The 25,186-nt window shown below is 37.3% G+C and overlaps 2 protein-coding genes and 1 long non-coding RNA gene across 5 annotated transcripts in view; all 3 read left to right on the top strand.

Moving 5' to 3' along the window:
• LOC134661371 (E3 SUMO-protein ligase RanBP2-like) overlaps positions 1 to 14,603 on the top strand; it is a 54,510-nt gene extending 39,907 nt beyond the window's left edge. Inside the window, exons 7-13 of one of the 3 annotated variants that reach the window (XM_063517410.1) lie at positions 1,983 to 2,123; positions 2,242 to 2,439; positions 2,801 to 3,121; positions 3,503 to 3,823; positions 10,949 to 11,146; positions 12,712 to 12,834; positions 14,064 to 14,603. In XM_063517410.1, the coding sequence (XP_063373480.1) occupies positions 1,983 to 2,123; positions 2,242 to 2,439; positions 2,801 to 3,121; positions 3,503 to 3,823; positions 10,949 to 11,146; positions 12,712 to 12,834; positions 14,064 to 14,111 (1,350 nt within the window). In that variant the 3' untranslated portion in view covers positions 14,112 to 14,603. The remainder of the gene's footprint in view (positions 1 to 1,982; positions 2,124 to 2,241; positions 2,440 to 2,800; positions 3,122 to 3,502; positions 3,824 to 10,948; positions 11,147 to 12,711; positions 12,835 to 14,063) is intronic. The other 2 variants (XM_063517411.1, XM_063517412.1) reach the window with 2 other exon arrangements.
• Positions 4,480 to 10,725, top strand: LOC134661397 (uncharacterized). The gene is made up of 2 exons (XR_010097951.1): positions 4,480 to 4,919; positions 10,193 to 10,725. It is a non-coding gene; the product is annotated as an uncharacterized LOC134661397 (long non-coding RNA).
• Positions 14,604 to 22,272: 7,669 nt separating the features above from the next.
• The window catches only part of LOC134660667 (uncharacterized), a 46,024-nt gene continuing 43,110 nt past the window's right edge, over positions 22,273 to 25,186 (top strand). The window contains exons 1-2 of the mRNA XM_063516444.1: positions 22,273 to 22,338; positions 23,299 to 23,503. Coding sequence (XP_063372514.1) covers positions 22,273 to 22,338; positions 23,299 to 23,503 — 271 coding nt within the window. The remainder of the gene's footprint in view (positions 22,339 to 23,298; positions 23,504 to 25,186) is intronic.

Here is a 25,186-nt window from a genome sequence, read left to right as displayed (position 1 = left end):
TTTCTATCGAGAAAATTTTAAGCATTCGTGTTTCGACTACTACGAAATCACTTATCATATAGTCAAGAAACATATATCCGAAAATCACTACTGTTTGTTTCCGGGGCTAGCCACTGCCACGTTTCTAAGATCCTGTTATTTTTCGATGCACGGCCTTAACGTATTTGAGCGCGTTAAGTGTTAGACGATGGTTCTATAGAAATACAAACTTCAAGCAATAACATAAAATAAAAAAGCGGCCAAGTGCGAGTCGGACTCGCCCATGAAGGGTTCCGTATTTAGGCGATTTATGGCGTATAAAAAAAAACTACTTACTAGATCTCGTTCAAACCAATTTTCGGTGGAAGTTTACATGGTAATGTACATCATATATTTTTTTTAGTTTTATCATTCTCTTATTTTAGAAGTTACAGGGGGGGGGGGGGACACATTTTACCACTTTGGAAGTGTCTCTCGCGCAAACTATTCAGTTTAGAAAAAAATGATATTAGAAACCTCTGTATCATTTTTGAAGACCTATCCATAGATACCCCACACGTATGGGTTTGATGAAAAAAAATTTTTTGAGTTTCAGTTCGAAGTATGGGGAACCCCAAAAATTTATTGTTTTTTTTTCTATTTTTGTGTGAAAATCTTAATGCGGTTCACAGAATACATCTACTTACCAAGTTTCAACAGTATAGTTCTTATAGTTTCGGAGAAAAGTGGCTGTGACATACGGACGGATAGACAGACGGACAGACAGACAGACAGACATGACGAATCTATAAGGGTTCCGTTTTTTGCCATTTGGCTACGGAACCCTAAAAAGTTTGACTTGTATGAGTTGCTAAATACATTCCCAAAGATTGCAAGATAAAAATAATGCTAAGTATCCCCATTATTTATTGGTTGAGCAAGCTACTTGTGATTGCATCAAGCGACGCCGTTAATTGATTCGCATAAGGGACATTGACTATAGAAATGTATGCAAGAAACATTTGCGAAAATTACCTAAACCTATTTTAAAGAAGCCACAGCTCATAGTTACTATTTTGGTAGCATTCATCGTGTTGTCATTACACTATAACAGTGACGAAGGGGTATTAACATGATAAACATGCCGACAATGCCAAATGGGTACTTTTGGCGGATGGTAATAAATGAAGGCGGATGGCAATGGACTGGGTCCATATCAATGAATATTTGAAAAAGACACCTGTTAAAGTTATATTATCAACTTATCCGCAAATAACTCTGGCTTGGACTACTTAAACATACGGTAATCATGTCGTGCAAAGTGCCGGTGTCCTGGTCATCACAAAGTCTGTGACATGTCAAATCCTGAGGCTGAAATGAAAGTCTAGTATATTAGCGTGATAAACTATAATATTTTCAATTATATTCAATATATATTTCGCTCCATTAGACCTTTATTTTCTATTTATTTGTAATTTTATGTGCCCACGTTTTGGCGTGTTCAAGCTTTAAATTGGAATTTGTCTGAAACAGCCTTAAGGTATGCGCGCCTTAAAACAAGTGAAACTGAATATTCATTATTATTTTGTGTAATGTTATAATTTATAATATATTACATTCAATTAACAAATATTTATGTTTAAATATCAAATACAAGTAGTATACATTTTTAAATAATGCAATGCAATTGACATTTAATTTCAATAATAATTGGTCTGAAAATGCGGAAGCTAATATGAGAGCTTTTAACTGAATAATATGGGATATATGCCCTGTTAGCTGTTGCTCGAAGTACAAATAAAAAAAACTTTCCACCCCAGGGTGGGAAATGCAATTTTCCACCCGGCTATGAAAGGTGAACTTTTCGAATAGGAGAGATGAAATAATAAATAAATGTGCCTAATATAATACTTACATATTCTGTATTGTAAGTGTAAACGTTATCATAATGCGAAGATTGCGAAACGGTACTGTTGTTACTACATAATACACTTTGTCTATACCAATGTATTCCATCATACCAGGAAAAGTTGTTTGGAAGGCGTTGTAAGCTGTTCAGATACAATGACGCCACCCGCGAATGGAAGGAACGAGGCGTTGGAGAGCTAAAAATATTGTATCACCCCGTGAAGAACACTTACCGACTGCTGTTTAGACGTGAACAGGTATGTGTACTTATAAATGTTGTCTTTGTTTACACGGTATTATTAAATTTAAAATTAATAAAATACAAAAATGTATGCAAGTGCAACATGGAGGTGTAACAAGTAGTTTGGTGGGCAGGTACACAAGGCTGTGCTGAACATGCTTGTCTTCATGGACCTGGAGTTGCTGCCGATGAGCAAGAGCGACCGCGCGTGGACGTGGGCCGGGCGCAACTACGCGGAGAACCCCGCTGGGGACCAGGAGACGCTTGCGGTGCGCTTTAAGACTCAGGACATGGCCACCGAATTCTTCGATAAAGTCAAGGAATGCGTACGGGTATGACTGTTATGCAGTGTTTTTAAGGCATACCTATAATTTTGTGACATAGTATATCCTATCCATTTAATTAAATTATTGGTATTATCGATAGCTTTGATCTTTTTTACTTTAAGTGTACTTTACTGTACTTTAAACAGCCTCCTAGCCTAGTCGGTAGTGACGCTGCCTACAAAGCAGGAGGTGCCGGGTTCAAATCCTGGTAAGGACATTTATTTGTGTGTTTATCAGAAATACATATTTGTTCATGAGTTACGGTTCGGATGTTTTCTATGTACATATATATAAGTATTTATATGACTATGATAACTATGTAAAACTGTTCTATGTTATTTATAATTTAAGTGCGGCTTTTTTTTAGGCATTACAGTCTGCAGCAGCGCAGGCCGTAAGAGAGGAAAAGAAGGTGGAAGTGAAGCCAAAAGGCATGGCTTTATTGAGGTTACCTATACATCTACAAGACAGCGCACGCGCTGATAATGCTTTGGCAATGAAAACTGATAGTCAAACTGTTGAGGCCACTGAACAGGCTAAAGCGGAGTCCGCCGAACGAGAAGTTACGAAACGTGTTCTCTTCCACGACGTGGAGCAACGTGAGGAGGCGGACGACGAACAAGCGGAGGATCACGATCACGAGCAAGTTTATTATCAAGACGATGACTACGATACCTACTATAATGAGGTAAACGTTTGTTATACATGAAGGAGGATACTAATGTACATTTGGCGCGGTTCATATGGCATTTAAACCTAGTATATCCTATCCATTTCATTAAATTATTGGTATTATCGATAGCTTTGATCTTTTTTACTTTAAGTGTACTTTACTATACTTTAAACAGCCTCCTAGCCTAGTCGGTAGTGACGCTGCCTACAAAGCAGGAGGTACCGGGTTCAAATCCTGGTAAGGACATTTATTTGTGTGTTTATCAGAAATACATATTTGTTCATGAGTTACGGTTCGGATGTTTTCTATGTACATATATATAAGTATTTATATGACTATGATAACTATGTAAAACTGTTCTATGTTATTTATAATTTAAGTGCGGCTTTTTTTTAGGCATTACAGTCTGCAGCAGCGCAGGCCGTAAGAGAGGAAAAGAAGGTGGAAGTGAAGCCAAAAGGCATGGCTTTATTGAGGTTACCTAAACATCTACAAGACAGCGCACGCGCTGATAATGCTTTGGCAATGAAAACTGACAGTCAAACTGTTGAGGCCACTGAACAGGCTAAAGCGGAGTCCGCCGAACGAGAAGTTACGAAACGTGTTCTCTTCCACGACGTGGAGCAACGTGAGGAGGCGGACGACGAACAAGCGGAGGATCTCGATCACGAGCAAGTTTATTATCAAGACGATGACTACGATACCTACTATAATGAGGTAAACGTTTGTTATACATGAAGGAGGATACTAATGTACATTTGGCGCGGTTCATATGGCATTTAAACCTTTTGGATTTCATTAACACGTTGGCAATCTCTGCGTCTGCCGAATTGTCGATATATATTTCGAATCAAAGACAATACCAGCGGGCGCAGCATGGTTCCATTTTTATCGGCTGTCACTATGCCCGTCACTTTCGCACTTACATACTTGTTAGAACGTGACAGGCATGGTGACAAGCGATAAAAATGCGACCGTGCTACCGCCGCAGCAGCCAATACATTGTTCCCTTATCGTTGTTTGTGTTTGATGCTCAAACACTTCAATTTAGCACTTTAATTGTATTTTGTGACATTATTGACGTTCACAAAACAAAGAACTAATAGAAATGAAACGTACAAGTGTTGCGCTACATTAGGATTAGTTTGATGGGACGGGACTATCTTCAAAAATAAAAATCGTAGATGCAATTTTCGACATAATTTCCTTTCCTGTAAAGGTCAAATTATTGTAATGGGCGAGGGCTCATATTCTCTTTGGAAATAAGAAAATATGGCCAATCATCCATTTAGATAGCGTTGTGTTTGTAGAAGTGTCCGTGTTGGCGACATAGGGTTCCATACTAATCCAGGCTCAGGCCGCTTTCTGTCAGGGCGCGGCGCACGGTGGGCTGAAAATCGGCCTCCATAGAAATAGAAACCGAAGTCTTAAATTTGAACTTTTTTTTATTGGAATAGCTTTTGTTAGGTTTTATTATGTCCCAAAATTAATCTTAGCTAATTTGGTTGGAAAAATAATTAATTATATTTTTTTTTCAAAATCTTTGTATGGCGCGTATCAGAAAAAACGAGTTTTCTCCGAAAATAAACAGTTAACCGTAATATCCTGACAGATGATTTTAAAACCAATTATTCTTGATTTTTCCACATAATTAGAATTTTCCTACGGGGTGCACTTTTTTTTTTAAAATCGATATATATTTTTATTTTTATTATCTTATTTTTTTATTTTAATACGGTTATACTCGTTATTTTGACTACAAAAAATGAATTTGAGTTTGATCGAACCAATAACTTACGCGTAGTGAATTTTTGTTCTAAGCAAATGTATGGAGCGTACGAGTAAAACGGATTTTTTTTTCAAAAATTAAAGGTATACCGTAATATTTTTGCAGATGATTTAAGTACCAATTATTAATGATATTTTGACATAACGCGAACTTTTCTACCGTGTGCACTTATTTAATAAAAAATAAAAAACTTATTTTTTCATGCTGAAATAGCTTTTTCTCATTGTTTTAATCAAATAAATAATAAACATACAACAGTTACAAGTAGAAAATTGAAAATAAAACCATTACATCCTTTACATTATTACCATTGTATCCTCTTTATTACATTATCTTTGTACTTAATGAAACAGTATTTAACAAATGACACATTGACAACTTATGAGTCTAAAATTAATGATCATTAATGAGGTCCGGTTACAATCGTTAGTAGATATTATGAATGCAGTTTAATCATTAAGGTTTTAATCATTATGCTTATAATTAGACGTAAAACTAGAGACAAACCAAAGAAAGTCTGCAGCGCAATAATTTGACATCGAATTAAAAAACTACATATGGCAATGTTTTTTAAGCAGTCAGTAAACGTCATGCACTATGGTATGTGTTTGTCAAAATCGTTTAAATATTCATTGTGTTTTGTGATGAACGGAATAAACATGGTGAAACCTTACAAAACCGGCGTGCGGGAGTTACTTTTCCGCATGACGAATAATTTTACACTTGTAAAAAGTCAGCACGAGGCGATTCAAGCTGAAAAACGACAATGTTTACAAAATTTGGAGTTGATGACGGGTAAGTGGAATGAAACATCTTAATACTTCACCATATGTACCTACTTAGATAATATAATATTGGTTTAGACTAAGGTTTCACAGCAAATTGAACACACCTAATAGGTATAGGCATACTTATGAACTTCCTCTAACATTTCGAGAAACTCATTGGTACTAGCCGGGTTTTGAGCTCGAACCCACAACCTCCATGCTTATGCTCACGGCATGGGTACCTACTAGTTAAAGCTAAAATTAATTTTTAATATAAAGTCCGTCAACCAAATCTTGTCAGTAGTAAAAGGCGGCAAATTTGAAAAATCGCGGGTTAGCAACACTGTGTTCAAATAATTCCAAAACGCGTGTCATCTGTGTTTTATCTGTGGAATGTGGACCGTGAATGACAGCCGTCACCTTATTTGTTTTCATTTGGTTTTCATTCTGAATCGTTTCTGTTTCAAGAGATATTTCTGCTGACACCATTAAATACCAATACATTAAATAAGAATAAGCAAAGCTAAGGGGCCTACAATGTACAATCATGCTCGTTGATGGTAAACATTACTAAAAATTGAGGTTATGACTTGTCTTCGAAAGAGTTCTTCCAATACTTGTATTGGAAGAACTCTTTCGAACTTTTAAGATTATGTTCAGTTTTTTTGTTTTAGGGTTAAAAGGCATAAATAAAATTAAAACGTATGCCTAAATCTATCCAACAAGACCATAAATTGTGTCCTGGAAACCGTCCATAGGCCCACATGTCTAATATTTTCAGCAATCAGTTGTGACTATTTACAAAGGTAAACCTTTTAAACAGTATTAAGAGCCTTGATTATATCGCCGTTCTTTCGCAATATCTACCTAATCCATACATGTTTGTTGCAGGATTAAATCTTGCCCAATATAAGGCGTTCGTAGTAGGTAGTATCTTTTCAGACAATACTTACCTATGGCGGTTTATGTACGTGTACAACGCAACCAAGTCGAAAAGTGACCCTTATCTTATTTACCTTTAAATTAAATAAACACCCAAATATCAGTTGTTTTATTTTTAATATGTATATTGTACAATATATACCAATCAAAAAAATTACACAGGTATGTCATATTCATCCAGAACAGTACACTAATTTACATTAACAAGTGGCATATTATATTGTAAATAACAAATATATGCACTATCTAATTATCTGCATTTTGATATGATTTTATTTTAGTAAACTTAGAAGACATAGATAGGGAACAAAGAGAATATAAGCACTACAATAGGGAGTTGTTTTTGATATCTTCAAATTTGTTCATCATTTTGATTAACATTGTTTTATCATCGCTTTTAAATTGTCCGTCCATGTTTCAATTTTTTTCAATAAACCGCGAGTGACAATTTGAATTGACGTACGCAGGGCGCGCTCAGCGGAAAAAAAAACTGTTGGTTCGATGTACATTGCTGCTTTTCTTAGCGCAATACTGCTCTTTGAGTGTTGCCCTACTTTAGTTTGCTTTACATTGCTACTGACAAGATTTGGTTGACGGACTATATGTTTATTGTTTTAATGGTTTATTTCGTTTTTCCGAAAACTTTAGTTCGCAAATTGCGGGCAATTTCTCTGTCAATCTAATTACGCCTTAATGGGAGTAAAAGAGAAAGATGCTCGCATATTGAGAACTTCGGTGTTCGCGGTAGGCCCTCTGTACCTATTTACCGCCGTCGCGGATATTACAAAAGCTTATTAATTTTGATGAAGCCAAATGTCACATTCTCCCAATATTATTTATCAATATTAGTATATGTCTACATATTAATAGTGACATCTATTGTTGGAATGAAATTTATTTTACCATAAAAATTAAGCTGTGCATACAGCTTAATTTTTTCATAGACGGTAAATATGGTAGAAATTTCACAAGTATCAAGACTATTTAATCCATTTTCTGTGGTGTTGTCGCATACTGATTTTTAAAAACTACTTTTAATCTAGCGCTGCAGACTTTCTTTGGTTTGTCTCTAGTTATAATAGCAATGATATACTCGTAGAATGGTGGTGTTCATTAGTACTAGCAATAAATAGGTAAGGGGTACATTTTATATTTTAGTTCATCTTGAGCTTCTTAACCGCTAACTTACACGACCATAAACCATGGACAGTCTTATTACGAACTTGGACTTGTTTGTTATCCTAAAACCTCAAGGATCTAGTTTAAATCACGAAGCTTTTTTTGAAATAGTGCTAACTAAATCAAACCTTAACCTATCAGAAGAAGATCGTGACACCTTGAAAGAATTTTGCCGAAGATTTACAAGAGCTGCTACTGACAGATGGAAGAAAAGCCAACGGAACACAGAAAAATTTAGAACAATGTATGGATCTTGGTTAGAAGCAAATATTGACTGGCCAAGTTGCTTTTATCTTCAGTTGGATCTTCAGTTAGCCCACGCATCAACCAGCAGTGATCTCATTCCTCATACACTAAGCACATCATCAACTGGAACCATGACGCGATTGAAACGTAAACCATTCGAAGACCTCGGAACGAAGCAGAAAAAAAACAGATGCAGCGATCTAAGCGTTGAAAACACAGACGGAAGTGGTGTTTTCAGCTGTAAAGCTTTTAAAAGAAGATGGTCGGGGTGAAATTGCATCATTGATAGAATATATGTTAAAGAACCCAGAAGCAGTCCAGAAATTCACTGCAATCATCAAGAAGCCTGGTTCTACCGCGTCACTTACAGCAGAGAAGGCTAATAGGTCTACTGATTTCTTTGAAGTTAAGTAAATGGCAATACATAACTTTACGAGAGACAGCCATCAGAGAGGGTGCTTCAAATTTATACCCATCGTATTATAAGGTGCAGAAGGCTAAATTAGATTGTTATCCACCAACGCAATCTGTTACTGTAACGGATTTTTCGTGTGAGATAACATTGCAAGCTTTGCTGGATTTAACAGTTACACGAATTTTGAATAGTTTACAGGAACAAGTAGAAGACATGCAGTTAAGTTTAATTTCTAAATGGGGATTTGACGGTGCTTCCAGTCAAAGCCGGTACAAGCAGAAAATTGGTGGCAGTGAACAAGATGACTCAAGCATTTTTATGACGACTTTAGTGCCACTAAAGCTTATCTCTGGCGACAAGACAATTTGGACAAATCCAAAACCATGTTCTGCTTCATATTGTCGTCCAAAGCAATTTACATTTACTAAAGAGAACAAAAACTTTGTTCTAGCTCAAAAGAAAAAAATGGACGATGAAATCAAAGACCTAGTGCCCACAGAACATAGGAACAACAAAGTGACACATAAGCTGAAGATGACGATGGTAGATGGCAAAATCTGCACATATCTTTCACAGGCTAAGTCAAGTGCAACATGCGTTTTATGTTTAGCTAAGCCTAATGAAATGAACAATATAGACAAAGTTTCGAAAAAAACAGTGCCTGATACTACCTTATATGAATTTGGACTATCATCTTTACATGCCCGGATCAATACCATGGAATGCCTTCTTCATATAGCATATCGATTGGACTTTAAAGAATTTTATGCAACTGAAAAGAGGGGCCTTAAACAGAAGATGGAACTACGGAAGAAGATTATTCAAGATCGCTTCAAAGACGAACTAAATCTTTTAGTCGATGTAGTAAAACAAGGTTCTGGAACAACGAATGATGGAAACACAGCACGAAAATTTTTCGAAGATCCCGAAAAAACAGCTAATATCACTGGACTGGACAAACAACTGATTCGGAGATTTGCTGTAATTCTGCAAGCTGTCACATCAGGTGAAGTAATTGACACTGAAAAGTTTAAAGCCTATTGTAAAGATACAGCGGACGACTATATTAAATTTTACAGTTGGTATAAGATGCCCCCAACAGTGCATAAATTGCTGATCCATGGCACAGATATCATTGCACAAAATGATATTGTACCGATTGGTCATCTCTCTGAAGAAGCATCCGAGGCACGCAACAAAGACTTCAGAATGTTCAGAGAGCATCACTCACAAAAAAAAACGAGACAAGATTCGAACAGGGATGTTTTTAATATGTTACTTTTGTCTTCCGATCCTGTCCTTTCTTCAATGAGGCCAACAATAAGTGGAAAAAAGAAACAGGCTTTCTTCCTTGAAACTTTAGAATTATTCATTTGTCTGGAACCTCAAGAAGAAGAAGTGACAGATACCTCAAATGTGTACCCTGATTCTGAAATGGACACGGATTCGGAAGTAAGCGACCAGGAAAACTAAACTTTCAGGATTCCAATATTAGCATTAGAATACTTTTAATTAGGATAGCATTACATATACTTATTTCTGTTTTTATGTAAACCAATTATTGATAATGTTACTGATATTTATTTAATTAAGTAAATTCGTAGTATCTACTAATGATTGTCACCGGACCTTATTAACGATCATTAATTTTAGACTCATCAGTTGTCAATATGTCAAATTTGTTAAATATTGTTTCATTAAGTACAAAGATAATGTAATAAAGAGGATACAAAGGTAATAATGTAAAGGATGTAATGGTTTTATTTTTAGTTTTCTACTTGTAACTGTTGTATGTTTATTATTTATTTGATTAAAACAATGAGAAAAAGTTATTTCAGCATGAAAAAATAAGTTGTTAAATAAGTGCATACGGTAGAAAAGTTCGCGTTATGTCAAAATATCATTAATAATTGGTACTTAAATCATCTGCAAGGATATTACGGTATACCTTTAATTTTTGAAAAAAAATCCGTTTTACTCGTACGCTCCATACATTTGCTTAGAACAAAAATTCACTACGCGTAAGTTATTGGTTCGATTAAACTCAAATTCATTTTTTGTAGTCAAAATAACGAGTATTACCGTATAAAAATAAAAAATAAAATAATAAAAATAAAAAATATATATCGATTTTTAAAAAAAAAGTGCACCCCGTAGGAAAATTCTAATTATGTGGAAAAATCAAGAATAATTGGTTTTAAAATCATCTGTCAGGATATTACGGTTAACTTTATATTTTCGGAGAAAACTCGTTTTTTCTGATACGCGCCATACAAAGATTTTGAAAAAAAATTATAATTAATTATTTTTCCAACCAAATTAGCTAAGATTAATTTTGGGACATAATAAAACCTAACAAAAGCTATTCCAATAAAAAAAAGTTCAAATTTAAGACTTCGGTTTCTATTTCTATGGAGGCCGATTTTCAGCCCACCGTGCGGCGCGCTTTTTCTTTTTTTCGTGTTGACGTTGTACGGTGGGGTTTAAAGAAGCTTCTGTGACAGGATGAGGAATCTGGCACGTACTTCTCATGCGACTGCGAGGCAGAGGTGGCGCAGGGCAGCGCGGTGACGTCGTGTGCGCAGGCGCACGTGCAGGTGCTGTTCGACCACGCCATGTACTCGCCCAAGATCCAGCTCACCAACATGGCCACGGGCGAGCTGCTGGCCGATATGCTCATACATGATGAGACTGACTTTCAGGTAACACAAATACACTAGCAAACACTATTGTTCATTTATAAGATGCTAGCGACCCGCCTCGGCTTCGCACGGGTTAACAAATTATACATAAACCTTCCTCTAGAATCACTAAGCTCTATCTATTAAAAAAAACCGCATCAAAATCCGTTGCGTAGTTTTAAAGATCTAAGCATACATACAGACGGACAGCGGGAAGCGACTTTGTTTTATACTATGTAGTGAAGTGGTTATATTTTCTACGACACTGGCTGTTGAATAGAAGTAATAGAACCCATCGGTTGCCATTGAATTATGTCCAGATTTAATTTCGAATACGTTATAGTATGTACAAGTTAGTTTACGATAAGTGCTAGTGCCGCACTCTGGCGGCAGAACATTGCAGTAATATCCCTATTCGATGTTATTCTAATTTTAACCCGTCACGCCAATAAGATTTTAGGGAATGAGCTGATGAGATGTTTAGAAATGTACTTAAATTGCGTCTGACTAACCAAAACATCTCTAGAGACAATAACGGATTAGTTGGCAACAAATTTCGCCATCCGAACTGCAAAATTGATCGCACAAAATTACCAATTTGTACCGAAAACAAGGAGTGAACTTAATTTTTTGACCGGGAGAGTACCTACTGTGGAATTGGGGCCTAAAATCTAATATTACTTATATTATTTGGGTAACGTTAGAAGTATATACATAAATAGCAGTAAAAGTATTTATAATAAAAGAATGCACTTTTAGCAAATTGTCATAATTTAATGTTTATTCTATAAAAACAAAAAAGCGGCCAAGTGCGAGTCGGGCTCGCCCATGAAGGGTTCCGTATTTAGGCGATTTATGAGTTTTATGACGTATTAAAAAAAACTACTAACTAGATCTTATTCAAACCAATTTTCGGTGGAAGTTTACATGGTAATGTACATCATATATTTTTTTTAGTTTTATCATTCTCTTATTTTAGAAGTTACAGGGGGGGGGACACACATTTTACCACTTTGGAAGTGTCTCTCGCGCAAACTATTCAGTTTAGAAAAAAATGATATTAGAAACCTCAATATCATTTTTGAAGACCTATTCATAGATACCCCACACGTATGGGTTTGATGAAAAAAAAATTTTGAGTTTCAGTTCGAAGTATGGGGAACCCCAAAAATTTATTGTTTTTTTTTCTATTTTTGTGTGAAAATCTTAATGCGGTTCACAGAATACATCTACTTACCAAGTTTCAATAGTATAGTTCTTATAGTTTCGGAGAAAAGTGGCTGTGACATACGGACGGACAGACAGACGGACAGACGGACAGATAGACAGACAGACAGACATGACGAATCTATAAGGGTTCCGTTTTTTGCCATTTGGCTACGGAACCCTAAAAACAAATTGTGTATAGATATTTATGAGATTGTCGACGCCACGGGCCATGTTGACTTCAATATTTGTATCTTTATACATACTATTTTTACCACAAACTTGTAACATTTAATTGATCAGTGAAAATATGATGTAGAAGGGCATAATATAATAGTAGCGATTGCAATAGTTGTAATGTATTTTGTGTATGTCGGCAGCTGTCGGATGCGACGTGCAGTTGGACCGGCACCGACTACACCAGCGACGACCCGCTCCACACCACCGTCACGCTCGCCTTCCCCGACAGTGAAACAGCCATGCAGTTCTACGAGAGTTGCGAGGTGACCGTCTTATCCTTTATTCTCAATTAAATGAGCCATTCCATCTAGGCTTATGCCTGCTCGTTCACTACAGACAGAGAGCGCTCCGCTCTCGGTCAATCGGTCAAATGAACTACTTCGGTCGTTTAGTTCCGTTAGTTAAGTTCGGTTATTGAACTTGTTGAGAGCTGGAATGAATAGGAATCGGTTTTACACTCGATTTTTTTCTAATTTGGTAATTAAATATAATTCAAGTTGTACGATAATTATGATTATTTCGATATTAAACATTAAAACACAAATTACAATATATAGTAAAATATTTGATTTTGCCGTGTGCTTTGGATTCCTCCGAAAGCGGTGCCGTCATATAGCGGCTGCAAAAGACGGCCGTCTTTACGGTGACGACATGTGGAAAGTACCACGGCGTCATAACACACCGTCAGCCACCAAGGTCAAAGCGGCAAATTTGAAAAATGTAGGCGCGAAGGGATATCGTCAGAAAATATGAATTTCGCGCCTTTTTCTACTGACAAGATTTGCTTGACCATTTATAATTTACTTGGAGGATGAAATATCATCAGAAGAGGAAAATAATCGTAGTACGGAAGATATTTATTCAAATCTTGTGTCATTTATTCAAAATGGCTTCACCGCTATCTAATAAAACGTTCACGAAACTATCGACACCGTCATGACGGCCGTTATGCAAATGACGGCACCGCTTTTTTACGTTACGTTGACAATCAACGCCGTCTAGTAAACCGCGCCATCTTGTTTACATAGACAACGTTCTAGTGACGTCATTCAGCGCTATATAGCGGCCGCTATATGACGGCACCGCTTTCGGAGGAAACCAGAACTTTACGTCGTTCTTTGATCTCGTTCGCACTTGTGCATGTTTCATTTTGTCCGTTTTCTGTTTCACTCAGTCAAGCGCTCTCCAATCCCACCGAACTAAAGGACTTAAAGACCGATTAAGAGCGCGCAAAAAGATTAAGTTCCTTTCGGTCCTTAACGGGATTTCATTCCTAAGAGTTCTTAGTTCATGACCGACACAAGCCCAATTCCGCAAGAATATCGTTTATGCACCTTAAATATTCAGATTTTCTTTTAGCTTTTATTGGTTTGCTAGCATTTTCAGACGTATTAATAATCTTAAATGCATGCCATGTCTGTTTAAATATGTTTTGAGAGTAATTTTAGGAAAATATTCACATTATAATTAGTCTCATTGTATTGTTTTTCAGTCAAGTAAAGAACACAATTCCGCTGAAGATGCTGACACAGAAGCGTAAAACAGATTCTTGATAATTCTAACGTAAACACGAATAGTATTATTGTATAGCCAATTTGAGTTTATATTGATTTAACAATGTGAGTTCCTAATCGGAGCCGAGTTTCTTAGTTTTATGATGTACTTAGATTATAAGCATTTCTCAATCATTTTATTTAACTGCGACAGTTTTGTTGAATCCATCTCATTGTCACAATAAATGTTTGTTATACGTAATCACTACCTGTCCCGCGACATACAATAACAATGTGGCGTTGACTAACTGATGTGTGTAAAATTGTATCTGTGTGTAGAGACTAGAACACTTAACCCCAGTGTTAATACGAAAAAACGTGTATAGTTCTTCTATCATAGAACATAGGATTACTTTAAAGTTAAATTGTTTTTATTTGTTACGAGTTTTCATGTTTGGCGAACAGCAACACAAACTTTGTTTAAATTTGTATAGAATTTTGCTAATTAACAAAATCAATATCCTTTTGGTGATGTCGAATGCTATTGCCAGTTGTAATCGTGACGCCACGAAGGTAGGTAATTATACTAATTATGTCATAACTCATAATAAATAAAAAATAAATAAAATAAAAATAAAAATCGTTTATTTCAGACTAAGTATGTCCATAGAGATGTTAGTTGTATTACAAACTTAAAAAAGGCTATGTTAGTTAAAAAACAGCAACAAAAAAAAACCAAAATTAATTTGAAAAAAAAGGTTCCACTGACAGGAGCAGGTAGTAGATATTTTTATTCACTACCTGGTCCTGCCAATGACAACCTCCACCCAGTACTTGGTTAGCGGACAGTCCAGGCGTTCCGCCAACACCCTCAGCATACTGTTGCTGCTGCCACGCACCCGCCTTAGCATCGAGGCAATTCTTTTCCGCCTTATAGCGAAAAAGTCATCCGCCCGCGCCTCGGCAAACATGGCTGATGCACTGCAGTGCTTCGGCAGCCTCAGCAGCATCCTGAGGATGTTATTGTACTGCACCCTTAAGGTGTTATAGGACCTCTGCGTAAAGCTTACCCACAGGCTGCACGTGTAAAAAGTTTGACAATATGCTCTAAAGAGCGTCAACTTGACTTGATCGTTACAACGTGCAAACCTGCGGGCAAGCATATTCCCCCTCACTGCCATCGCCCTTCTTTCCCTCTCCAGGTCCAGATCGTCATTTAGTTCAGCAGTTAGCATGTGGCCCAAATACTTAAACTGGTTCACTATCTTAAGGGACTCGCCCCCCAGCATGATCTTAGGCGGGGTGTTTGGGTTATATTTTTTTGCCTTAAAAATAAGCACCTCACTTTTATTCGCATTATATTTAAGACCATGCTGTAGAGCGTAGCCCTCGCACACTCTAAGTAATCTCCTAATGGAGTCAACCGACGGTCCCAGCAGGACCATGTCGTCTGCATAACTTATGTTATTGAAACAGATATCACCTATATGACAGCCGACATGCGTCCTGCTGAGCCGTACTATCAGCTCATTCACATATAGGCTAAATAGGACGGGGGATGACAACCCCCCCTGCCGTACACCACATTTCAGCCTGTACACCTCAGAGTCTACCCCAGCCCATCTTACGCGATTGACCTGGCTGCTGTACCAATATTTTAATAAAGCCACGCACTCCCTAGGTAGATCGGTTTTCTGCAGCTTGTCCCACAATATGTCGTACACAACCAGATCAAAAGCTTTGGACAAGTCTAGAAAACACGCATAAATAGGCGTGTTTCTGTCCTTGTAGTACTTGACAGCCTGCTTAACGCACAAAATCGCACTTTCCGTCGACAGACCTGGCCTGAAGCCGAATTGAGCGTCGTGATGCATCTTCCCACTTGAATATGATAATATTGATAATGTGTATTATAGTATAGTATTTGTAGGTGGTAATCAGGAAATTGCGAACGTTAAACTGTTAGAAGCCCTATGGCAAAGGATAAGAGAAATCCCAAGTTTACTTTCTTTATCGCATGTCAAAAAAACATATTTCATCTAATAAGCCATATGTTATTAACTTATTACAAATAGCTCTAAATATGTCAGTTTTAGCTCGGAAGTTACCGATCGAGTGTATTGAAAAAAAAAACTATTCTCTGATTCTCTGCAATAGACGAGCTCAAACGTATTCGCTACACAAAGTTTTGGTGTGGTCGATTCTTAGGTACTACGTGTGTTGGAAACGTTTATGGGACTTCGTTTGAAAATCAACAAAATGAAGTATTTATGTTTCGTAATATTATTACTGTAACTAGCGACCCGCCCCAAACGAATTTACACAAAACCTTCAATCACTCTTATTAATAGGTCAAAACCGCATGAAAATCCGTACAGTAGTTTTTGAGTTTATCGCGAACATACAGACAGACAGACGCGGCAGGGGACATTGTTTTATAATATGTATTTATATGTACTGATAAAGCGCCACGAAGGTTCCTTTCCGTCTTTCCATATTTACCAACCAAATTAAGATTTGTATTTATAAGAAGCTTATTATTTTGCGGGCTTGTTCGCCATTATATACATACAATTAAATTTGTTGGTTCTCTCACGGCAGCTCCGATTACTTGTCAAGCCGAATTCTATCCTTCGCAATCTCCATAGTATTTGAAATAATTTGAATGGCCAGTAAAGCGGGGGTACCCTAGAGACCATGTATCCAAAACGATGCATTTTTACAGGCTACTCTAATAATTATAAACTCTTCGACTTGCGGGGTTATTTAGGGCAGCGTTTTTAAGTGTTGTGTCTCCTGTGAATATTTACCGGAGAAGTCATGGCTATAAATTTGTACGGTCTATTCCATGTGTTAGATAATAAGTCTTGTTTGAAATGTGAACAAATCAAATCTGATACAACGTTTCCAACATCTAAGCAAATAATGTATTCGCTTTATAAGTAAATTACGTATAAAAGTGGATTATAATATAAATGGCAAAACCTTTTAGTGTTTAACGTTAAAGTGTATCATTGTCTTCTTTACCAATATTGGTGTTATAATGGTGTCAAACATGTTTGAACAAGTAATCTATGTAAGAAAAGTTTACCAATATTGGTGTTATAATGGTGTCAAACATGTTTGAACACGTAATCTATGTAAGAAAAGTTTACCAATATTGGTGTTATAATGGTGTCAAACATGTTTGAACAAGTAATCTATGTAAGAAAAGTTAATTAATCCCTTTAAAATCTTAAAAGAAAATAAATGATTTCTGATTGCAAATTGTATTGACTTTTCATAAATATATCGTTTTAGACAGGTGTTTCACCACCGACGAGAAAGCCACTCATCATCATCATCATCATCATCTTCCTCGCGTTGTCCCGGCATTTTGCCACCGCCGAGAAAGCCTCATCATCATCATCCTCGCGTTGTCCCGGCATTTTGCCACCGCCGAGAAAGCCTCATCATCATCATCCTCGCGTTGTCCCGGCATTTTGCCACCGCCGAGAAAGCCTCATCATCATCATCCTCGCGTTGTCCCGGCATTTTGCCACCGCCGAGAAAGCCTCATCATCATCATCCTCGCGTTGTCCCGGCATTTTGCCACCGCCGAGAAAGCCTCATCATCATCATCCTCGCGTTGTCCCGGCATTTTGCCACCGCCGAGAAAGCCTCATCATCATCATCCTCGCGTTGTCCCGGCATTTTGCCACCGCCGAGAAAGCCTCATCATCATCATCCTCGCGTTGTCCCGGCATTTTGCCACCGCCGAGAAAGCCTCATCATCATCATCCTCGCGTTGTCCCGGCATTTTGCCACCGCCGAGAAAGCCTCATCATCATCATCCTCGCGTTGTCCCGGCATTTTGCCACCGCCGAGAAAGCCTCATCATCATCATCCTCGCGTTGTCCCGGCATTTTGCCACCGCCGAGAAAGCCTCATCATCATCATCCTCGCGTTGTCCCGGCATTTTGCCACCGCCGAGAAAGCCTCATCATCATCATCCTCGCGTTGTCCCGGCATTTTGCCACCGCCGAGAAAGCCTCATCATCATCATCCTCGCGTTGTCCCGGCATTTTGCCACCGCCGAGAAAGCCTCATCATCATCATCCTCGTGTTGTCCCGGCATTTTGCCACTGCAGAGAAAGCCTCTCGTCATCACCTTCCTCGCGTTGTCCCAGCATTTTGCCACCGACGAGAAAGCCCCTATCAAACAATTATATATCATTGCTATCAAAGAGAATTGATTGTAAACTTGCTTTACTCTTTGGTCTGGGGTCTGGTCTGGTCCTCTCATATATATATTATACTACTCTTTGGGGTGCGCCATGTTACGGAAATTTGTTGGTACTAATTTCTAGCAATGGCAACAATTTTAATAATAGACAACATCTACCCTCTATGATAGTTGTCAATAATGACAATGTAAACATTGCTTTGTCTAGTTTCGTGTGAATTATTATTAGACTGCAATAATCATGCCGAAAGTTTCAGATTTTACAGAGAAAAAAGTTGTAAATAGTGTATATAGTTATTTATTGGAAAAAAACGTGCGGGAGAGAAATTTCTTCCATTAAAAAACATAACGAAATTAGCATCTGAATTGACGGGTAAGTTTCAAACTTATGGACAAATGTCACTATAGTTAGGTCGTCACGATGTGGTTGATGTCTTGTAATAATTTTATTTGTAAAATTATCTATATAAATTCTTACTTATAACTCTTGCGTTATTTATTGACTTTACGCTATTCATTTTATCTAAATCGAGTCAGCCATTTAAGCGTAAAAACCGAAGAAATATCCAAGCATCAAACTTCGCACTTATTAAAGTTGTCGGAATAAAACAAAAATCATCTGACAATTTCCATTGTCCCCACTATACAAATTGTTGCTATATAAAATTCAAAACGAGCGCCCTCATGACAATACTCCCAAAGTTCAGCCAGCCTATTATGGATAGCTTTATCCATCTTTATCCACGTGATAAAATAACTGTCACTGTTTAACACCGTGGGAAAGAAAGTGACGGACACCGTTTTATCACGCTGTCACGTAGACAAGAACGACCATCATATCCGTACTGGTTTACCTTATATGTTGTTCCTAGGAAACGAACAAAAAGCAGTAATGTACAGTCGCCATCAAATATATCGGAGCGGCCAAGGTGTTCACAATATCTGAACACGCACTCTAACGCCCTGACAATAGAGGCGTGTTCAGGTATTTGTGAGCGCCTTAGCCGCTCTGATATATCTGATGGCGACTGTACATCGAACAACGATAAAATGTAAACAAACCGGTTCCACGTTGCTAACCCGCGATTTTTCAAATTTGCCGGCTTGCGGTAAAATGAGATAGCAATATCACTTGCTCCCTCTAACGCATAAATGCGTCCCTTGGAGTGGCCGGCGCTGGCCCATCGTGTAGAGGAGCCATGACGCTGTCATGTGGTCACGCTGGCAGAAATAGTTCAAATGTTAAGAAGAAATTATTCGTGTTGTTTCATTGTTGTTGACGTCACGATTGACTTATAAGTATGACATTCATACTGATTCATAGTAAATAAGTTTAAAATGTCATGTGGCTGTTTAAAATATGGTAAGATTAATTTTAATTTCACATCTTTAGATAGCCGGACAACGCGCTACTAATGCCATTCTTATAATTATTCAATTTTTAGGGTCCCGTAACAAAAAGGTACAAAAGGAACCCTTATGGTGCGACCATAGTGGTGCGACCCTGTCTGTCAGAAAAATCGCTAAATATCTCGAGAACTAATTTTAGCTATTGCCAACTACTTATTGCTTTGAAATTTGGAATAGTCTTCAACAACGCTAACCCAAACACATTGAAAGTATTTTTTTTTATATGAAAAATGCCCCATTATGATTAGGGGGCCAAATTTGAAAGTCCAATTATTAATAAGTCAAGTGGGGTACCTATCATTTGAAAGAGCTCAATATCTATCGAACGAAATCTCTAATGCTCGTCAATTTTTAGCTAATATTATAACAGGATTAACCGGAACTCTATTTCAGCTCCTTCCGCTTATAATATTAGCATTGATATAGTATAAAGAACTGGATACCCAATCAGCCGCCAAAAATGGCCCCACAAAAGTGATGTCAAAACAGATCATGCATTACTTTTTCGTTTAGTCTTGTTTGAAACGCTCAAATGTGAAGTTGTCAACAATTACGAAATGTGCCGTTAAAATATGTAAAAATAACAATGATAAAACAAGGAAAAAGGATGGAATGTATTTCTTTCGGTTAGTTCTTTGGATAGCACTACATAATTTATGTAATCTGGTGGTAATTTTATGGTTTTGAATAAATTAATTTGTTAGTACCAAAGAAGGGATGTCAAGGAACAAAAATCTAATGAGTCGATGTGAGGTCAATATTTTTTTATATTTTTATATGGAATTCATAAGAAATAATATTATGTTTAAACTCAAGATTTCCAAGAAAACCTATGCGACGTGCAAAGTGGACTGCTATTTAATTATAGCAAGAAATAGGGGTGATGCAGTTTTAAACAAGGCAAAACGGCACTTGTGTGTTCGGCCCATTTCCTTGTTTCCGACATATACACCACCAATAAGGGCTTATATCGACTAACTGTAAATGCTAAACCTGTCGGAACACAGTGACAACCACAGGATTTTTTTTTATGAAGTATAGGTAGGCTTTATAAAAAAAAATCCAATCAGTATCTAAATGTCCCCGTGCACCCGTGCTATGAGTAAATGCAGATCTTAAATACACAGTTATTTAATAAGTAGAATTTATTTCAAGGAAATTCGTATTTAAAGACGTATACTTACGAATTAAAAATTTAATTTGTTTGAATTTGAACCACGAATTAATTTTATTTGAGCTCCCGATTAAATTATATTTCTTTTATTTATTACTTCAATTGGTTTTCCTGTACAGTAATACATATTAAAGTGTACCAAAGTGACTCCATTCGTTCATTATTCTCGTTTGACGTTGTTTGACGTAAATACGTAACGTGTAGTGCCATCGGACTAATTTTTTTAACAGTGTTGGTACTTATGTTTGCAAATTTGACACTTAATGCTTACGACATTAAGCTCTTTTCTGTACGAAACATTTATCTTGACTCAAAATTTACGTAAGCGTTTTTATCATCAATGCAAATGGTGCGAAACGTCATTGGGATCCACATTTCTTGACGTTTTTGTTCTGCTTTGTGTGTCTATTTCTTTTATATTAAGTCAGTGAATATTAGTTATAAATTGCTTTAGTAGTACATGTTTCGTCAGTAGCGACACTTGTGACATCAGTAGGGCTATGATGGCCGGCTCTTTATCATTTGTCGCCATGGCTGTCACGTTCTAACAAATATGTAAGTGCGAAAGTGACGCATAGCATAACAGGTGATAAAAATACGACCATGATAGCTGCCCAGCCAGCCTATTATGGATAGCTTTATCCATCTTTATCCACGTGATAAAATAACTGTCACTGTTTAACACCGTGGGAAAGAAAGTGACGGACACCGTTTTATCACGCTGTCACGTAGACAAGAACGACCATCATATCCGTACTGGTGTCAAGTAGCGGTACTGATAGTTCCATAGGACTAGGTATTTGACGTTAGATGTCGACTACGGTCTACGAAATAATTCGCGCTTTGGTAAGAAAACTGATGTATGGAGTTACCACTCTTTCTTTACTTATATTTCTCTATGATTAATATGATTATGCTTAGTACCTAGGTATACTTCTGGATAAAAGTCTTTTGTGTTACATGAGATAATTGAAAGTTTGTACGGAATCCTTGACCGGTTTTTTATTACAGGATTGACTTTATCTCTCCTATGCGTAGTTACAAGTAAAAACCCGAAGAATTTAATGGAAAGCGTGCCACCAGCGGATTCTCCCGTTAAAGTAACGGCCGTTTTCATTAACTGTGAAATAGATGTAAGTCAACTACATTTATTATACGCTAAAAATTAAGTCATGACACTGAATTTCGTGTAGGTATCTCATTTTTAAACTTAGTCGTTCTGCTTAATTTATAGGATATACAAAAAGAATCGAATGAAGAAGATAATAGATTCGAGCGTGAAGAATTATTCAAACATAACGCTCTGCGTAATTGCGACAAGAAATTGGCGCTTACTATCAAGGTTACCACCAAATCTGCCGTGAGTATTTAGTACTATTTAACCCGCACATTGACCAACATGTATTCGTACGGAGATCCGGATCCGGGCCCATCAGGTCTATTGCTATTGCTGGCCGTTGTAGCAGTAGGTACTTAGTAAATTAACACGTTCGCTGCCTAGTGGACGCTCGTAACTTTTGCTCAGATGCCACACAACCCACTAGACGGGTTGTTGCTAGTCATAGGTAGTCATAGATCGGTACCGAAATCGAAAATATCTATAGTAAATGAACATCTCATTTAATAGGGACTACGTTTGTATGGAGAACCGGTCGTCCCCTTTTCTTTTTATTAATTGTGTACAATCAGAAGCAATAGTTGCTAAGCGGGCGAGGTGTTCCAAATTATCTTGATGCGACTTTATTGTTAAGAGAATAAGAGCGCGTCAAGATAATTTTGAACACCTCGCCCGCTTAAAAACGAAACTATTGCTGCTGACTGTACGTGTTGAACGCTAAATGAGATCGAAGCCAATTTTTTTGTGATCAAATTGGTCAATTTGATCATCCCATCTGGACGAGCCCGGGCCTTTAGTTTTTACAGCAACACTGACTGACCATCGCCGGTGGCAGACTATAAGTTTACCAATTGTCAGTTAAGCTTTTGGACGCCAATAACGGATATATTTGCACCGTAGATCCAACGCCAAAGACAAATTAATCCGTCACAGACCACAGAGCATAATATAGACCTACGTGCATAACATGCATAAAGTTCAATCTTCAGTGACGTGATCCGAGTCATCCGAGTGACAGCTTTTGTGTTAGACACGGCGTCGAAAAGATTAACAATGTGCATGATGAAGATGATACTATTAAGTATGTTTTTATACTACCTACTTAAGCATCGAGTGACATTTTTAGCGGGATAAAACTTGTTACCTAGATGCCTTCACTATGCAATGGACCGAGAATAAGTGACTGACGTTAACTTACACAGCGATTTGTGTTACGGTTCGAGTTAGTCACGTAACAGATCACCGTAGCAGTCATTATAACTTACTTCACTTGCTATAAAGTTTGTAAGAACCTATTACTTTGAACAGAATTCAGCAGATGAGTATGTGCCTATCGATCACGTCGTGGACGGGCGCAGCAAGAGGCGCGTGCGGCTGCTGAACCCCTACGTGCTGCGCCTGCGTCGCGACGCGCCGCTCGAAGCGTACAAGTTGAAGTTTGTTGAAGTAAATACCACCTTATATTATTCTCTTTACCTGCTTCATAGACTGGAAATCAATTTTTTGATGATAGGTATATAATACCTATATGTACCTATAGGTATGTAAATCATTTACAGACTGTAAGCGGATTGTTGGCGACCTCAAAAGAACAGAATCGTAAATATGCTAACGAACAGTCAAAAAGGGTAACTTAGTACTTCGTTTTTTAGCATTCGAAAGAACTCCACAGAAGTAAGCATGCATTTTTTATCAGGCTCTTTAATTGTTAATAATAATGGAATTATCTATTGTAGCATGGTCATTGGTCAATACTTATAATTTACATCAAAATTTACTTACTTAATGGGGTAAGTGTGGCTGGCCTTCACATAGGGGCCTATTTACCTACACATTAATAATGTATTTATAGCTAGTTCATACATTTGCCAAACTGCCACTAAACTCAAGTAGAAAGGAGCAACTGTATCTATAAACTCGCAATAAACACTAATAAATGTGTAAACAGGCCCCAATGTGAAGGCCAGCCACACTTAACCGTATACCACACTTTATATATTAATATAACCATTAACCCCAGAAACTTACAAGCAATAAAAGTAATAGGTGACTACCGATATTTCAGGGAGTAATATACCTACCTATATATAACCACTACACACTACTCCCGGATCCGTGGGAGTAATCTAGGCTGTAGGCCATTATCTGCCAGTAATCAGTAGGTACGACTGCGTTGAACTGCAACTACGAGCTAGCAGCGGAGCAAGTGTGATAACTGATAAAAAATCATGAGCTCAAATAGTATTTTACACAATCGTGATATAATGGAGAGTATAGTATAGGATAGTATATATAAGTAAGGTACGAGATGGAAAAGCTTGATTATATCACTATTGTATACAATACTTTCTTTCTATCCGGTGGCGAATGCACTAGTCCCAAAACGCACTATTAGTCAATACACTCTAATTTCGAAAGCCCCTCTTCTCATAAGAAACTAGGCCCAAAATACCATATTTCCAAAAAGGCTCATTCTCGATTTACACGAGAACCATTGAGAACTAGTCCCAAAATACACCTTTCCCAAAATACCCCAAATTGTGTTCACCTGTGCGTGGCGTAATACTTTATTCTCATAATGCGTAGGTCTCAAAACACTCTAGTTCCAAAATACCCTATTTTTTTGGAATGTCTCTTTGTGACTGCTTTCAGCCGTAATCATTACCCGTTTGATGCCTAAAATATTTTTTTCAAAAATAGGATTTACGTATTTAATTATTATTTTGAGCTATACAGGGTGTAATCGTTAAGTGTTGCTCGGCGATAGTTCCGTAAATATAGCAGATATCAGAAAATTTCAAATTGATATCGAAAGTGCATATAGTGAAAGTGAAGGGCAATATACACACGAGTGTTTTAATGCCTGTGTTGATAAAGCAGTGTATGGAACTATCATAATTAGGTGGGCGAGAAACTACCCTCATTTATGGCATTATTTAATTATTTAATGCCATAAATGAGGGTAGTTTCTCGCCCACCTAATTATGATAGTTCCATACACTGCTTTATCAACACAGGCATTAAAACACTCGTGTGTATATTGCCCTTCACTTTCACTATATGCACTTTCGATATCAATTTGAAATTTTCTGATATCTGCTATATTTACGGAACTATCGCCGAGCAACACTTAACGATTACACCCTGTATAGCTCAAAATAATAATTAAATACGTAAATCCTATTTTTGAAAAAAA

The sequence above is a fragment of the Cydia amplana genome, chromosome Z, assembly GCF_948474715.1.
Source record: "Cydia amplana chromosome Z, ilCydAmpl1.1, whole genome shotgun sequence".
NCBI classification, from domain to species: domain Eukaryota; kingdom Metazoa; phylum Arthropoda; class Insecta; order Lepidoptera; family Tortricidae; genus Cydia; species Cydia amplana.
Note: the sequence above shows the minus strand (reverse complement) of the source record. Positions and strands in the feature narration are given on the sequence as shown.